We start from the raw sequence: 18,118 nt of genomic DNA, 5'->3' as shown, positions 1-18,118 counted from the left end.
GGCCCTCGTTCTCCTACTTCTGTGATTGATTGATTGATTGATTGATTGATTGATTGTATTTATACCCCGCCTATCTAGTCAAACGACCACTCTAAGCGGATCTCTGCTAGCCTGTAGCCTGGGTTCTTTCTTTGCCAGTAACAATGAAATAAAAGAGGCTCTTTTATTTATAGCTAGTGGTATCTTAACCAATTACAGCCATGCTCTTCACTGGACTAATCTTTAATCGGCAACAGACTCTTCAAAAGGAATGCTTGCAATGTGAGGCTAGACCCAGATGAAGCAGGAAACATGACCTCATTCCGCTTCTGCATTTCCTATTGCACAGTTTGTTTTCAAAAGGAAACAAGTGAGCTTTTGCGTGGCCCTCCTTCTGTCTTTCCAAAGACACACACACAAACACACTTTGTTATTTGCCTGCAGGAAGCCATACTAACAGACACAGGACAGTTACAATTTACAGTCATGTTTTCGCCTGATGGACAAACTGCCGGTGTACGTTTGTAACTGACAAGATGGCTTTATCAGGTCTGAGAGATTTTATATTGTAAAATGTTTTCTTATTAGAGTTATTGTCAGAAGAATGGGTGTACTGACTTCTAAGAGTGGAATTTCTATATATATGTGTTGCTAAAGGAAAAAAACTGAAGTCCACTCATCTAGGAGACAGGTGCAAACATTAGCTGTTGCAAACTTGACTTTTCTGTGTAAACTGATGTAAAATACAGCATGATTGACCAATCTTTAATATGCTGGATTGAACAGTCCTATGCATGCATATTTAACTTAGAAGTAAGCCCTGCTTTATTCAGTGAGGGTTATCTCCAGGAAAATACACAAAAGATTACATTTATCCTAAAGAAGTTTCAGACAGTTATTACTGTCACTGTCTTTTGTGGTTGTTGGTGATCACGGTGGTAGTTTGTTAATATATCAGCTTTCCAAGATTAGCTGATATCTCCTCTGCCGTTCATAGAGTGTTCCTACTACAGAATGTACAGTGTAGATAGAGGAAAGTGTTTGGTTAGAGGCATCAGTGTTTGGTGAGCTGCACATAATGGGGTTGTGGGGGGGGGGTTAGAGAAGCAAAATCAATGCCAACGGAGAATAAGACCTGTTTGTTCTATTTATCCAGGTTCTATTTCTCTATTGCAAGAGCAATAGTTCTGTAGATGGGCTCGAAAATGAAACAGTAAATGGAGAAATAATAATTCAAGTTGCATTTCAACAAGTAGGCGGTAGGAAAAGGGTAGTCCCCTCTACCCTGTTTGTTTCTCTCCCATACCACACCTCACCTCATTCAAGAGGTTTCACTAACCCTCTGAGAACCATGGCAAGAAGATGGGGAGGGCGGTCTGTCGTGGGAAAGGAAAGGGATTCATTTTCGCTCTATCCAGAAGATGGAACCTAAATCTGGACGCTCCCTGTCCTGTTTGATATCTGGAAACCAAAACTGTTTTCACTATGAGAAAGCTCCTAAGGCAGCAAGAACAGAATAAGTCATGTACTCTTTAAAACAAAATAGGAAGTAGTGCAGAACACTGGAGCTCTAGATTGGTGTATCTAGAACTACCGTATTTTTCCGTGTATAAGACTATACTTTTGTCTAAAATCTTTAGACTAAAAATTGAGGGTCGTCTTATACACGGAAGTAAGCTGAGGAAAGAACAAAAATTAAGTGGGGGGGAAAGCAGGGATTAAAGGGATCCTGCAGGGCTTTGATACCTGCTTTCCCCTCCACTTGCTGAGCCCCACTTAGATTTCTTAATTTTGGGTTAGAAAAGTGTGGGTGTCTTATACATGGAAAAATATGGTAGTACCATATATAGTCCTTAACAGTTAGTTCAATGGTTCCAAAATTTGGGACCACAGATGTTCAGAGGACTACAATGACCAGAAGCCGTAGCCCACAGAGTCAATGGTCAGGGCTTCTGGGAGATGTAATTCAAGAATATCTTATGCTGTGTTTGGTTTTTATATTACTGTTTTAACTGATTGTAAACCATCCAGAGCAGTACATTTTCACTAAGAGAATGGCATACATATTTTATATATGTATCTGGGGCCCGTTTTTGAGAATCAGTCACTGCACTAGCTAGTCATTAACTAAGTAGCCTTATGGTGCCCTGGTTAAACCGCAGTACTGCAGTCAAGACTCTGCTCGCAAACTGAGTTTAATCTTGACGAGCTCAGGTAGCCAACTCAGAGTTGACCCATCCTTCCGGGATCAGTAAACTGAATACCCAGCTCACTGGGAGGGCATTGCGTAGCCTTCATAATTAAATTGTAAACTGCCCAGAGACTACTTTAAACACTCTGGGGTGGTATATAATGCAGCACCCCTGGCTTGGCTTGGGTGGAGCAAACAACAGCAGGGAGTAGCTTACAACCAGTCAGAATCAAATGCACAGTTGTATTTTAGCAGATATTTCATTACAGTAATGGGCAAAGCTCTTTACATTAATGATGCAACAAACTGGTTGTATCTATTTACCAATGGAATAGCCGTAAATGGAGCTATGTTTGATGTAAGACTGGGCTTCCGACTGCCGACTCTGCCTACCACTTTGTATGAAAAGGCTTTTGGAGCTGGTTGACAAAGACGTCTCGTCGGCGCTTGTCGACACACAGTAAATGTGTGAACTGAAATTCTTCAGATACATTGGGTTTGAGAGGACAACCAGTCCTGTGACATTTTGTTCAGTCATGTCATAAGACACTCAAGATAATGTGTCTGTATATACAACTAAGGCAGGACCTAACCTGCCCAAGGATTTTTGAAGCCAGGAATGGGGAAATGTTGGCTTTCCAGATGCTTTCAACAAGGATGCTGTGTTAAAGGGAGGTTTTGGTCCAGCCACAGCCTCATGAGCCTAATTTGTTTCAGCCGTGATGAAGGCAGGTGATCACTGGTACTTTAAATGGTTTATTATATTGAAGGTTTACAAGGATGTAGGATGATACAGAATAACAATAAGAAGCACACAGATGCCCTCACAATGCTAGTGAGTCACCAAGTCCAGCAAGGCATGGTTCATGAAGCTAGTTCTGCATGGCTGGTGCACCCCTATCACAGGTCCTGCCGTCTGACTTAAGGTCTTTACAGCCTAGCCTCCTTATCTTGGAACATTGTCCAAAGCAAGGCTTGAGGATGCATGGGGAACTGCAGGGGAGAATAGTCCTTTCCCCAGCTTTCCTGACAAAAGCAATTCTAATTTGTGATGTGACAGAATCTCACCATTGCCGAGTTTTTGTAAAAAACAGAACGTTTTTGCTCAATTTCCGTGAATAACTCTTCAGCTTCCTTGGGAGAGTTCATCTACACTATCCTCTTCCTTTTCTGAACCAATGCCTATCCATAAGCACGCAAAACGCTCAACAGGATAATCTGAGTGATGACTAAGATACAAACAACCCATCCAAGTGCTATTATTTTTACTAGTTCATGCAACAAGGCAACAGTTACTGTATTTTACAACTTTGCAAACTTTACAGAAATATGGCAGAAAGTCAAAATACAATGTGCTGTCTAAGACTACCAGCAACAACAACATCCTACCATCACACTTTAGGGGGGGGGGACTTTTTGAATTATCCATGGTGGCCTGTCTCATTTGCCATGTGAGAATGAGCAAAGTCATAATTTCTATCTCTAATTCTGTCAGAAGAACAACCTCACTTGATCCTGGCCTATATGTGTACGCATGCTACATTAAAGATAATATCAAATACAGTCTGTCTATATTTCAATATATTGAGCAGCCCCCTTGTTAAATTGGAATGTTCCATAGATATATGAGCTACAGTGCAACTAGAAAACAAAAATAAGTAGGTTTATGGAAATATCTTATACGGCTTTGGCAATCAGTTTTGTCCAAGTGAGAAGAGAAGTATTGAAGGGTTTTCTCTGACATTTTAATAGTGCTGACGTCGGCTACCAGATCCCAATCCGCTGATTGGTATAATGGCCATGTTCAAAAAACACGTAGTCTATGAGGAAGGCAGCGCCAAGCATGACAGCCTTCATCCTGACATCAAGGTCCAAGGGAAACTGGATGCCAAGGTCATCGGCGTCTGTGAAGACTTCCTTCACAAAGCCAGTCCACAACTTAGAAATGCGCCCAACTGCGGTTGCCTCATCCACTGACTTCACCTCAAAATGAATGTCTTCCCCGCAGCTGCAGAGGACACAGGGCCCAGTGATTTTCAGCACGTCATTCTGGGCTTGGTTTTGGATAGTGAATTTCGGCAACAGGGGATGCCATGTCTGTTTAATATATCCCACTTGGATGCCTGGAGGAGCCTGGACCTCAAGTTCTTGCAAGCAGCATGGATACCAGCAACTGGAACATCGGAGAGGCCGCGTGAGCTCTATGACTACCTGGCCGATGTTGTCAAAGATTTTTAACGTAAATGGCCTATCTGCTCCACAGCATAAGAGCGTGCAGCAGTTGTTTTCCTCGATTGCATAGTATACCCGTTGCCCAAACGCGTTTTTTATTTCATATCGGTTGCAGGTTTCAAAGGTAGTGAGTATTTCCAGATATTCCAGTTCCTGGTGAATTAATAACCTGTCAATCTGACTTAAATATTCCAGTCCAGGTGGACAGTGGGGAAGGGGAAGGGGTGCTGGCATCCAGATTATACCATGAGGAGCGAAGGGTTGAGCTGGTGGGGTTGCATAACTTGGTCCGTAGACATGTTGAGGAGGTCCGTATGGTGTCTGCGGTCTGGACGCTGTAGGACTTGATCGTACAGGTGTAGATGCCTTTGACTGCATTTTCATGGATCTGTGGACAGTTGTTTCATCAGAAGCTACACCCTATTCTCAACATGCTACTTTCTAATTCACCAACTCAGACAGATGCCCATTGAAGACATTTTCTTGTATTCAGGACCATTCAATTCACTAAGTCTGCAGTCTCCAATGGTACTCCAGTAGAACTGCCCATACAGTGGTGGAATTGAGTGCAATCTATCAATGGGCCTCATTGTTGAGTCACAACGGTCGCCATGGCCATTGCTATTGTTGCCTCTGCATCAGCTGAACAGCAAGGGAAGGAAAGACTTAAAATTAGATATGGATCTTCATAGGTAAGTGTAAGAGATGTGATGGGCTGCAAATAGAAGATTTCATGTTCGAGGTACACAGAAGGCTAGAAATCAGGAAGACCCTTGAAGAAGCTGAGGAATACTGATGGATTCCAAAGCTACCTTGAAACATGATTTGACTGCTTCATATGGGATTGAGCAGAGATCTGTTTACCAATGGGGCTTTTGATAGCTCATGATGATTGCCCCTGGTTGCTGTGCTAAAAGAAGAAAATATTAACTGGAATCACGTGGTGTTTCCTATCATGTTATGGAGACACTGCACAATGTCCATGAGTGTTACTTTTAAATCCAATTTGAGAATGACCTTGAAGCTACAGTAGCCTCCAAGCTATATATCATGGTTCTGAGGCCAGCATCACCCTAAGGAGGACATTGATTTAGACAGGAGAAGTCTCATGGGATCACATCTTCCCAGCCTGAAGGTTTAGCTCCGCCAGGAAGATCTGATTCTGGGATGTGCACCTACTCCTATACTTTGCACAAGACTGTGGAGACCGGATGCAGATTTTTCAGAAGGGTCCACCATCCAGCAGGAGTACATCCCCTGGAAGACCAGGTTCTGCTATCCTTTTCAAGGCCTTAGTTGGCCTTTGGTGCATTCTTATCAAGCTGCCAGCACCTTAAATGTGGTTGCTGTCCAGGGTCCTGACAGCACTTGCTTCATCTGTCGTGCTTTCATTCCATCTTATTGCATGAAACAATGGCTTGTCTGATATAACCCAGAACAATGTATGTAGTAGATGGAGATATGGAGGGCCACGGAGCAGTCTTAGGAACTTTGTTTTGCCCACCTGTGCTCTGGGATCTGCACTGGCCCCTCTAGATGAAATAGAAAGTGACCAGAAACTGCTTTTGCATCTTCTGATGCACGTTTGAAAATAGAATGCATGTCAAGATGCAGAACTCCAAGCAGCTATCAAAACTGCATTTCATGAGCTCAAGTTATCTTTTTCTACCCTTATACATTGTTTTCTATATGAGATAGAGCAAACATTGGTCTTCCTCATATTGAGTGGATAGGCTTGGGGGGGGGAACCCTTTAGATCTGTACTCTATCCTCCCTTTGTTTTCTTAAATAGTTTTTTCCTTCATCCAATACAAAATACAGTATAAGAAGTAACGTGGAAATATGACATTGCTGCAGCAAGAGTGTATTTAAGTACAGGAAGAGGATGGAACAATAATACACCAAATTTTTACAAGATCATAGCAGTTTGGGAGTTTGTATTTGTCATATATCATTTTTCAGGGAAGCTCTGTGTATAAAGAGTTAAGGTTAGCACGATTGGAAAGAACAAATGTGTTTGTCCTGTTCCAGCTGTCAGAACAGAACTGGTTTCTATTCAGTGGTTTCGGTCTCTGGTTGAGGAACCAAAGGTTGGGAGTTTGATTCCCCCACTGGGCCTCCTTGACCGGGGCTGGACTTGATGATCTATAGGATCCCTTCTAGCTCTGTAGCTCTAAGGTTGTTTTTATTGTTTCTCCATTTATTCCCATGAGAAACTTCACCTTTCTTTGACTCCTCTTACTTAGAACATTGGAACTCTAAGCTAACTCCCAGGATGCCACAAAGACCTCTGTCGTCATTCTGTGACTGTCACTCTTTTAACGAAAGAAGAGGTATCACTCGTCAAGTGCCGCTCACTGGGGAGATCTGCTCTTGAACCTCTAACTCTGCTTTTAGACTTCACAGGGCTGTGGTGAGGATAAAATGAGATGAAGGAAAACTATGTGTGCCCTCCTGAGCTCATTGGAGGAATGGAAAGGTATGATTGTAGGAAATAAATAAAGCAACGGCTTCTCAGGTTCAAATTTTGCTTGTAACCCCCCAGCTCAACTCATTAAGAGCTGTACACTTTTACATAGCTTGACGTGGTTGAAGGTTTTCGCATTACAAAGCATGTACTTAACCCCAGGGCTGCATTTCAAGTAGGATTGTAAACCTTGCTCCATGTTGTCTTAGAACTGCAGAGCTCAAAGGGACCCACTGGATCACCAAGTCGAGCTGCTGACAAGGAGGCACAGTGGGGAACTGAACTCCCAACTTTTTGCTCTGCAGCCAGATATCTAAACCACTGAGCTATCCCGCAGAATGCCCTACAAGATGCAGATTAGTATTATGGACCCATCAGGACGTTCTGTAGAAAATGCTATTGATGCTAACTTTGCTGGAGGAACATCATTTCAGATTGAGATTTCTCAAATCTTTTCCCTTTGCTTGTGGGGGTGGGGGAACAGCCTCTAGAACTGCCTGTTGAATCAGCACAGATATATTTCCCACAGAAGATAGGGAGTGTGTTATAAATCAAACCATTCATCTATCAAACAGCTCAATGCTGGTAATTCTTACTAGCAGGAAATCTCCAAGGTTTCAAGATGGTTCTCTCCTTGCCTGGCTTCTTGAAGCCTATTTGATATTTGTGTTTTTTCCCTGAGATCTCTGCATAGCCAAGGTTTTATATCCATTATGAGGGCTGAACAGGAAACAAACTCGGAGTTTGAATAAAACACTACCTGCCAAATTAAGGGTGCCTGATTTCTGTTGGCCTTGCCATGAATAATATTTATTTCCCTCTGGCTTGGATGGATATAGCATTTAATCAGTAAACATGGTGTAAACGTTTGCAAAGCAATCATTTAGTCCCATAGGGAAGATCAACAAAGTAACCTATTGAAAGATTTGTCCATAATGTGCCTGTTCATTTAAATCTCATGATGCTAATTAAACTGGCTTTTACACAAAGCAAGGCCTATTACAAACTCCAGCGCAGAAAAACATAGGTTGGGTAGGAAAAAAAACACACAAGGAAAACTGGAGATCTATTTAATATGATGATGTGTTGTTTGTGGAGCATTTCAGAGTAGAAAATTATGCACGTTAATCAGCAAATAATTGTGTGGTTTAACTTTACCTAGAAAGCTAATTTAGGGATTTAGAGCCTAAATCTAATATACTGCTAGTGGAGGAATGCTGTGTGTTAGCAACGTCCTTTTGCAAGTTTACCATCTAAATGGTAGTGCTTTGGTTTCATGATCTTACTGCTTTTGCAGGAAGCCTTTGCAGTAGAACCTATTGCTTTTGCAATATTTGTGTTTATGAAACTGTCCATGCAACTACTTGTGCAGTTGATTGTGCACAGGATTACGCAACTAGTTGCACAACCTGCCACACCACCGGAAACCATTCGAAACCAGGAGTGCATCTACACAACAGAGTTATAGCAGTTTGATGCCTCTTATGACGGTTGTGTTTCCTTCCTATGGAATCCAGCCATTTGTAATCTGGTGCCTACTTAGAATTTTCTGCTGGAGAGTTCTAGTCCTATGCCAGAGAGCCCTTGAATTTGTGGCAGACAATTCTAAGCAGCTCAATAACTGTGAATCCCTAACAGTGTGACACTTCAAATCTTTACCCTTTCTCTAAGAAATGTACCAGTGTTGACATTTCTCTCTGATATTTACTTTTGCAGGTTCCTTGCTGTTTGAAAAGGATGTTACAAAGAATAGGGCATCAGAAATCATCATACCCAGGTTACTGATATACTCTTTTTGTTCCCATCTTCTACAATTCTACTTGAGAAAACACTCCCAAAACTCATGTGTTGGTCCCCTGTTTCATTCATTTTTCCAAAGGCCAAATGAAGTATTTGCACCAACCCAGAACTGTCATTGAGAATGCAGTGTTTGCGTTTCTGATTGATTATATAATGAAATAATGCAAGAACTACAGGCATGGCTTTCCCTCGTGCATGGCCAACATTGTGTTTTTCCTGTGACCTTGTGGGTTGGATATTTGGAGGCTGGTTAGAACCACCTGGTTGTGTGAGGAAGCTAAGGCTTCAGAGGTCATGGTGAAGGGAGTGGAAAGTGAGGAGCAAACGATGGGGGTAAGATGAAAGTTGTCGCCCTTCTTCACCACCGCTACTCAGTATTAATAGACCTGATAGTGGAGTATGTCCTGAACAGTCATAAGATCTGGAAGGTATCTCCTCTGTTGAATAAATGTGTCTCACGCCTAAGCCAATGCACCACCATCTTGAAGTAGTAAACCTATGCCTGGTTTGTACCACTTCAGAATGTTTTGTGTGCACAGGCATGTTTATGTGTGAGAAAGAGACTTGGCAGAATGGACCCCCTCCCCTTAAAAAAATAAATAAAGATGGCTCCATGGTTTCATGTCAAACTTGTGTGTGTTTGTGTATTTTCTGACTAATACACAGACATAACATATATGCCTTCTGTGGAACAGAGCTTGTTGAGAACCGCCACCAGGCAGAGCCTCTCTCATATCCCTAAGAAACTGTAGCTCAGACTTAACCAAAATGACAATTATCCCATTTAGGGTCTTGTGGGGCCATAGAGAGGGGCATTTTTTAAAATGGCATAAGCTTTCATGGATCGGAATGCACTTCATTGGCCCTATTGCATGCCGCAATGCTGATTTATCCATCATGAAGCTGCTTCCTGTTTAGGCTGGAAAAGTTTAATTAATGGACATACCTTTTCTCATGTTGTCATTTAAGACCCTCTGCCAGTTTTATGGATATGTGACTAATAAGGTTTTGTGGTTTTTTTTTTTTAAAATCATTTCAGTTGTACCAACCACCTTCTGGATCACGAGGCCTCCTACGAATGTTCTTTGAATCCCTGCATGGAATGCGTGTTGGCATGCCGTCGGAGCCCTCGGCTTCTTACGAACGGCTATTACATACTCAGTGAGGATAGTTTCCTCTTCGATGAAGATGGCAATGTCACACTGAGCCCATCACAAATAAATGTTACTTATAAAGAGAAATTAGTTAGGTAAATATAATAATCCTATAAGCATGCTTTACTGGGGGGAGAGGGAGGTGGTCCATACATTCTTTCCAAAATATGTTCCACAATTTTGTCTACAGGTTCTTATTTCCTGTACATCAGGGCTAAAGAATCTCTTTCAGCCTTAATGCTAGGTTTAGATGAACTAGACGGGGCAGATCTGGATTCAGCTTCAGTTTCTGAGCTTTCCTACCCTTCTAGAAAAGGAAACTTACGTTCCTCCAGTATAGAAATGAATGGATGTACAAAGCACTTTATAAACTTGGTTTTCATTTCATTTATTGGCCAGTATTCTGCTGACGTGGTGGCGCTGCGGGCTAAACCGCAGAAGCCTCTGCTGCAGGGTCAGAAGACCAGCAGTCGTAAGATCGAATCCACGTGACGGAGTGAGCGCCCATCGCTTGTCCCAGCTCCCGCCAACCTAACGTTTTGAAAGCAAGCACTTGCAAGTAGATTAATAGGGACCACCTCGGTGGGAAGGTAACAGTGTTCTGTGTCTAAGTCGCACTGGCCATGTGACCACGGAAGATTGTCTTTGGACAAAACGCTGGCCCTATGGCTTGGAAACGGGGATGAGCACCGCCCCCTAGAGTCGAACACGACTGGACAAAAATGGTCAAGGGGAACCTTTATTCTGCTGACACACCTTGTATAATGTGCTGTGCCCAGTTCCTAAATATAAATCAAGGAATTGGATAGGTTTATGTAGTGTAATTAGGGAAAAATATGCAGATTGTCAGAAAACTGATACATGCTAAGATATGTGTGTAGCTCCTCAGTGGAGAAGTGAAGGATTGGCCTAGGATGGCTGCATTTCGTTTCTTGGCTCTTAACCATGCTGTTGATGTTGATCAGGATTAGGAAAGCTCAGTGGTTTAGTTCTTTGATTGCAGACCCCGAGGTTGGGAGTTCGATTCCCTGCTGTGCCTTCTTGTCAGGGTCTGGACTTGATGATCCATAGGTTTCCTTCCAGCTCTGCCATTCTAATATTATTATTTGACATCTGTGATGACCATTTGACACAATTGTTCTTTATGTAAGACAAAACAAACAGGGTCTTGCTCCTAGGAGTTTGCAATCTCAGTTCTGACATCAGAAAGAAAGAAGAGGATGGGAAAACCAAGCTGAGGTAAAAGTAAAGGTTCCCCTTGACATTTAGTCCAGTTATGTCTGACTCTAGGGGGCAGTGCTCATCCCCATTTCCAAGCCATAGACCCAGCGTTTGTCCGAAGACAGTTTCCGTGGTCACGTGGCCAGTGTGACTAGACACAGCATGCCATTACCTTCCCACCGAGGTGGTACCTATTTATCTACTCGCATATTTACATGCTTTCGAGCTGCAAGGTTGGCAGGAACTGGGACAAGCGATGGTAGCTCATTCCGTCGCATGGATTCGATCTTACGACTGCTGGTCTTCTCACCTTGCAGCACAGAGGCTTCTACGGTTTAACCCGCAGCGCCACCACGTTCTTCTGAGAGTAAAAGGCAAAGAATATGGCTTCACTGGGATATTAATACCTCTGCTTGCAGCTGCTTCATACACATACCTGCCCAAGAACAGGCCAGGATATGAAGCTATGATCTAAAGATAGCTAAAGATCCTGGCCCATTCTCAGGCTTTTAATTCCAGTCTACTAGACTGTACAAATCAGGAAATTAAAGTTGTTTAAAGGATTCCTGGTTAGTCTGGTTCTGTCGCACAAGAAGTAAAGGGTTGCATGTAGACCAATTAAGTTTGTTCATTTCTCAATTAAACTAAGATGCGACCATCCGAATCACTCTTATAGCGAAACCCAGTTATGTGTCGTTCAGATTAGTTTCATAGAGGGATGGAGATTAATAGGTTATGCAATTACACTTGTTTTGTAAATCCTTGTAAAAGATTGATCTTTCAGTTATGTTCGCTTTCATTTGTCTCTTGGCATGCCAGAATATTCCGGAGGAGAAAGAGAATCCGGCGCTCCCTAGTGAGTTTGTTCAATAGGGGTACCTCTAAATCATGGCTGAACAGCACCATGGTAGACTTACCATCTGGAGAGGATACTTGGTTTGAAGGAGACAGTAAAATGGATGAAAATCAGTGTTCTGATAATGGTGAGTGCTTCACACACAATTGCTTGTATTTATTCAGTTTCATGAGCTCTGTAACACTGGGAAAACAGTTTCTTTTGTACAGTATATGGTTGTGACATAAACCCAGAGCATTTCCTGAACTGATTTTCAAACTTCCTGCTTCAGCACTTTTTTCTCTATCTGTAATGGAACCCATATATGCGTTTCACATTAGATTAGGCATCTTTCAGTCTTGAGAGACTATGGTAACGTGCTCTGTATGGAGGACTTGGAACAGCGTCTAGTGTGGCTGAGAAGGCCAATTCGAGAGTGACCATCCCTTCCACACTGAAGGCAAATACAATCTGTCCCCTGTCCAGCTCCCTGATTTTGCTGGTTTCGGGACTGCCTCTTTGCCTTGGCCTGCTGGACAAAGGTCTCTTCGAATTGGGAGAGTCCATGATGCACCACTTGTCTCCAGGCTGAATGTTCAGATGTCAGGGTGTCCCCTCTGTTGAGGTCCATTCCTAAAGCCTTCAGATCCCACTTGCAGATGTCCTTGTATCGCAGCTGTGGTCTCCCTCTGGGGCGATTTTCCTGCACTAATTCTCCATACAGGAGCTCTTTTGGAATCCAACCATTAGCCATTATCGCAACATGCCCAAGCCAATGTAGACGTCACTGTTTCAGTAATGTATATTCCAGGTTCACACTAACTGCACACAGGATTTAAGCCCAACATGTAGGACTAGTGAATCAATGCTCATAATGCACCAAAGCTCTTCTACCGGGACCCTACCTGGAAAATACTAACATAGCGCCATGAAACCTCCTGAAGGACCTTGAACCAGTCTCTGTTTGGGGAGAGATGGAGTTATGTAGATTACCTTAAGTCTTTGGGGAAAAGGCCAGACATAAATATGTTCACAATGCCCTGCTTTATCTGAGATATCACAGTTTTTACTGGGCAACAGCATGACTTCAGAGAGGTTCCTGGTCATGAATGGTTTTAATTAGAGATGAGCACGAACCTCATTTTGGAGGTTCGTGTCGGTTCATAGGTGTAGCACCACAGGTTCCGCACATTCCCTTTCCCAACCAGCTGACACCATGCTCCTCTCCGCCTCGGTCATTGGCCAGGGAGGCAAGGGAAGGGAACATGAAGCACCAAACTGAGGTCCATGCTTATCGCTAATTTTAATAATAAACTCAGCACCACACAGAGGAGCTTATGAATTTGCAAGTAGATTTAGGACCACAGACCTCTTAACATTCAGTTAGAAGACTGAGTCTTCAGAGAAGACTCCCTGGAAAAGACCCTGATGTTGGGGAAGTGTGAAGGCAAGAGGAGAAGGGGACAACAGAGGACAAGATGGTTGGACAGTGTCATCGAAGTGACCGACATGAATTTGACCCAACTCTGGGAGGCAGTGGAAGGCAGGAGGGCCTGGCGTGTGCTCTGGTCCATGGGGTCATGAAGAGTTGGACATGACTGAATGACTCAACAACAACAACATTCAGTGGGAGCAACTGGCAGGGATTTTTAGTCAGGCCAGGAAAGTCTTTCTGGAATCTCCACTCCCTCAGGTGCTTATCTCGTTTTGAAAGGACAAGGACCATTTTCTGTTGCAGGGCTTCTCCTGAGGCATGAAGATTGAGGTCAGAGGAGCAATCTGCTTGTCATGGTCCCCCTGTTCTCCAGAATAGTCTAGACTCTAGAAGCAATGGCATCTTTTAAGGATTATATGGGTTGGATACCCAACTTTTAAGGGTTATGTGGGTTGGATATCCCGTCAATACTTGATTCTTATTTTCTATCTTAATTAATGCACAGGAGATGTTCCAGGTCACCTTGTCTGCAAACCTGGGCTCTTGGGGTCCCATAGAGTCAGGAGTTTGTGGCTAAGATCAAGAGTCGTGTAGAGTAGAAAGCAGCTAATCTGGCATTCTCCCCAAATGCTATTTATGTGGCCTTTTATAGGTACTGTTGATTTTGCTTTGGGACAGGCCGCTGAGAAAGCAGAAGGCTACAGGAAAACCCCAAACACACCCTCTCCTTCAACAGGTATGGTTTCCACAAAATCAAGAAACAAACATGATTTTGCCTCTCTGCACCTTTCCCTTGACTGAAGTGTTACCAGATCAAGCAGCAGCTAAATTAATTCATAAATTCGGGACCCCCAAAATCAGAATGGCCAGAGTTTATTGGAGTTTATTATGCATTGCGTCAGGAAAGGTAACAGGAGATTGGGCCCATCACCCATGCTGTGTAACCATATGCGGAGCAGCCACATGAGAAAACCGACCAACCAAGAGAGGAGGTTCGGAGCCTTCCAATATTAAGGAATAACATGTTAGATTATGCACTTCTGTTATCTTGGACTGAGTCCCCAGCAACAGTCGGTCCTGTTGGACCCACAGAAGTTGTTGTTGTTGATTCTCCTATATCATTTATTAGTAAAGGTTGGGTTAACAAAATCATGACTCCTGAGTTTAATTCCGCTAAAAAGGAAGGAACGGCTCAGCTTTGTAAGTGAACCCACTCACAATCATGCATTGCGCTGGGAAAGGTAACAGGAATTCTGGTTCTAGCTAGTTAAGGTGGAGGGGCTGGAATCAATCCCCCATGGATATGGGTTTCCTACTTTATAGAAAAAACAACAACAATAATGGCAGTCGATTAAAGAAAACATCTCCTGTAACGTCTCTGCAGCTGTTTTTCTTGAGGTTAAAACAACAGTAGAGAGATTAAATTATTTTAGTATAACCTAGTTCTCGGCTCAGTTGTTAGGCTAACAAGAATGTTTGAATGACCAGATCCAGGTAGCATCCTGCCTTCAGATGTGCTGCTACATTGCTCAGTCCTCATCAACCTTTCTTTCATCAGCCTTGCTGGAATAAGAGGATTCCTGCTGCTCGGTCCCTGTCGAGATGTGTTCTAATGAACCTCTCCTTTCCCAGATTAGCACAGCAATGCACTCTTGTGCTCCCAATAATCAGCTCCTCCGCAGGAGCTGGGTGTTATTATACCCGCGCTGGAAGGAATAATCAGGCAAAGCACCTTGGCAGGCGTGTGTCGTGAGCCATCTCAAAAAGCATTCCTCCCGCTTCCACCCACGCGGGAGCACCCACCTAGTGCCACTCAGTCCAAAGGATGGGCCACATTCCGAGTACATCAGTATAATACCGGGACTATAATCAATCATAGGCATCCTTCAGTCTCTCGAGAGACTATGGTAACATGCTCTGAATCGAGGAGTGTCCTCTCCAGAGCATGAAGCCCGGGTAAGGTAATATGGAGGATAGGCTGTTACCCAAGCAGCAGATCCCCCCTCTCCACATTGCTGAAATGGTCCAATGGAAAGGCAAGAGCCAATAAATACAACTGGTTCCAGCAACGTCGCAGGAGTTGGCAGAACGACACGAACTGCCTCCGGGGCTCCGGCTCCGGATTTTGCCTCGAGGTTAACTCCTGAAGCCTTTTCCATGAGTGGATATAGCCACAAGGCAGTGGAGGTTTGACATTGGAGTTTTCCTTCTCCTAGATGGGCTGCCTTCCATGGCGGACGAGCCCCACTTACCCGGCCTGCTCTCTAATAGTGAGGAAGTATGATCCAACCCTTAGAACTTTCCTGCCTCCCAGGAAAGGTATAATCAATACATAACTCTTAAAAATAAATAGATTTTAACAACGTAGTTGTTGAATTGTATTTACTTAAATCTGGACATAACTACAATAGACAGAAGAATCCATTTTGGACAGTTATTAATCTGCTGCTCAACATTTCTCTGCTATTGGGGGGGGGTTGGCATGAATAGGGATGGGCCACAGGTCAGCAGCAATTGGCACTTCCCTTAACATGCAGAAGGTTCCAGGTTCAAATCCTGCCATGTCCAGTTAAGAGGATCAGATGGCAGACGGTGGGAACAACTTTTGCCTGAAACTGCGCACACAGCCACAGCCTGCCACAGAAATCAGTACTACTCGCTACTCGCTTAACGAGCGCACCGTTTAACGACAAATCCGCATAGTGACGCGTTTTTTGTGATCGCTAATGCGATTGCATTGCGATGTTTTAATAGGCAAAACATTGCACTGCGATGATCGGCAAGCGTTTCGCTTACCGATCTTCGCATTGCGATGTTTTGGGAACAGCTGATCGGCGGTTCCAAAATGGCTGCTGGGTCAACAAAATGGCCGCCTGCAGCGTTTTCGCACCCTGCCCTTGTTTACCGGGTGGTGAAAATGGCGGCTGGATGGAGGATTCCCTGCACAGCGGTGAGTTTTTCCCCAATAGGAACGCATTAAACAGAGTTTAATGCGTTCCTATGGGGTTCCCCCCCGCGCATAGCGACAAATCCAGATAGCGACATTAATCCTGGAAAGGATTAACGTCACTATGCATGGCACCACTGCAATTGAATTGCATCAAGAATGGTGAAAGATGGGATCCTGCAGATATTCGGTTGGATTGCAAGCATCGTGATCCTTATCTGTTGGCAATGCTGGTGGGAGCTAATAGGCACTGTAGTCTTGCAACGCCTGGACTGCTATCCTTTCTCCATTAGCGCCCCTGATATCCTACAATGTCCTCGTATAAGGCAGATTCATGTCTGTAGAAAGATTTTACTGTTCTACATAGAAAAATAATAACTCTTCTCTCTTTCTCTCTAATTTTTTTTTGTCTTTTGAGCAGAATTTTTCACAGTAAGAAACGACCTTTTCCCCATGCTCATGCTGACCCTGTGTCTGATGATTTCTCTTGGTTTAAGGTAAATCTAATTATTTCATGTCAGTTACACGCAGGCAGTGACGTTTTTTCAAACAAGATATTGGCCACATTCCAAGAAAAGTTTTTTTGTTTTGTTTAAATTACATTTTCCCAGAATCTCAAATGACCGTCTGGCTCAGAGAGTTCTGGGAGTTCTGGTGCAAAAAAAGTAACTTTTCCTAGCTCAACCACAGTCTTGAACATCACGGGATCGGCTGTGTGTGTCAGGAAGGAGGGCTGACTAACAGCAGTCCCTCCAGCCCCCTGTACGGTAAACTCTGGATGGTTTTCAAAGTGGCTGGTGATCAGGTGCTTGGGTCTGTAATTCTGACAGCACGACAGTGAAATTAAAATCAACTCACAGTTGACTCCGAATTATTCAAACATTTCGAGCCCATCATAGACTGCTCTCCTGGTAGGGTTGCCAAAGATTGCAGGAAACCCAGTCTCATGGAACTGCTCTGCTTCTCCAGATCTCCAGACATATTCTTGTTAGAGATTGCAACTCCCAGAGTCGGTTTATTGCTATGGATCCAGTATAATATGGATCAAGAGGATTGCATTTTTGGACTCTGTTTGGGGGTACCGCTACAGGCATTGTTGGGTTGAACGCTTGCACTTTCAGATCTACCACTGAAGTTGCAATTAGATCATGGAAAGTATAGAAAATTAGTTCGTATAAAAAGTGTTTCTTGTGATTTCAGATTCTTTCTGGGAGAACTATTTACTGCTCTGCTGGCCTGCTCACTCTTGATCATCGTTTTAATTTGCAAGCAAAAATTCTCTTTATCCTCCATAAATGAGAATTTATCATATTGACGTCCAGTATCCCATTCTTCAGAAGAGAGGTATATACATATGTATACATGTATATATAGTTTCATCTTTAGAGATACAGATTTCAATTTTTTTTTCTTTTAATATTTCTAATATTTTCAGACTGCAGCTAAGTGAATCAGCGGAAACTGATGTCATGGACAGGGGGCGCTACTGTGCTTAAAATGAAGAATCCTAGTTTTGCAATATTGCTTTGTATTTACAATATCTTCTTTAAAATAAAGTTATAGATTTAATACAATACCTAGTAAAAATGTTATTTTTTTCTGTAGAGGTGTTTGAATTCTGGGAATTGGTTAGGGAGGGAGAAGAAGAAATGGCTAGGGTCAAAAATGGGGATACACTGGGTGGACTTCCTGTGGTTTTGCATGCAAAAGCAGCCATATTCAATGTGATAAACAAAACTGTTTATTACCGCATCTGAGCCTGGTAGCTAATTCCATCAGGAGCCTTCACTCTGTCCATCTTTCTGTTCCCCTTGCCTTTTGTTATCCTAAATTTCTCTGGGCTGGGACCACAACATC

General features: G+C 43.2%; 2 protein-coding genes across 6 annotated transcripts; one reads left to right on the top strand and one right to left on the bottom strand.

Annotated features, from left to right (window-relative positions):
- Positions 1–209: 209 nt before the first annotated feature.
- TMEM71 (transmembrane protein 71) lies at positions 210–17,835 on the top strand. Of its 5 annotated transcripts, XM_078391657.1 has the most exons (9): positions 322–528; positions 6,649–6,881; positions 8,586–8,646; positions 9,709–9,918; positions 11,864–12,027; positions 13,967–14,050; positions 16,683–16,758; positions 17,462–17,605; positions 17,697–17,835. In XM_078391657.1, exons 2-8 carry the CDS (start codon positions 6,845–6,847, stop codon positions 17,574–17,576), a joined length of 747 nt encoding a protein of 248 aa, XP_078247783.1. In that variant the 5' UTR covers positions 322–528; positions 6,649–6,844; the 3' UTR covers positions 17,577–17,605; positions 17,697–17,835. The 5 variants fall into 5 exon arrangements, with proteins under 5 accessions (XP_020662059.3, XP_078247784.1, XP_078247783.1 ...); XM_020806400.3 differs by lacking the exon at positions 6,649–6,881 and having other exon boundaries at positions 210–528; XM_072999352.2 differs by lacking the exon at positions 13,967–14,050.
- On the bottom strand, positions 2,916–6,607 carry LOC110085865 (phospholipid scramblase 1). Its single transcript, XM_072999354.2, has one exon. The coding sequence runs from the start codon at positions 4,784–4,786 to the stop codon at positions 3,935–3,937; it is 852 nt and encodes a 283-aa protein (XP_072855455.2). The 5' UTR covers positions 4,787–6,607; the 3' UTR covers positions 2,916–3,934.
- Positions 17,836–18,118: the final 283 nt, after the last annotated feature.

The sequence above is a fragment of the Pogona vitticeps genome, chromosome 4 (assembly GCF_051106095.1).
Source record: "Pogona vitticeps strain Pit_001003342236 chromosome 4, PviZW2.1, whole genome shotgun sequence".
NCBI classification, from domain to species: Eukaryota; Metazoa; Chordata; class Lepidosauria; order Squamata; family Agamidae; genus Pogona; species Pogona vitticeps.
Note: the sequence above shows the minus strand (reverse complement) of the source record. Positions and strands in the feature narration are given on the sequence as shown.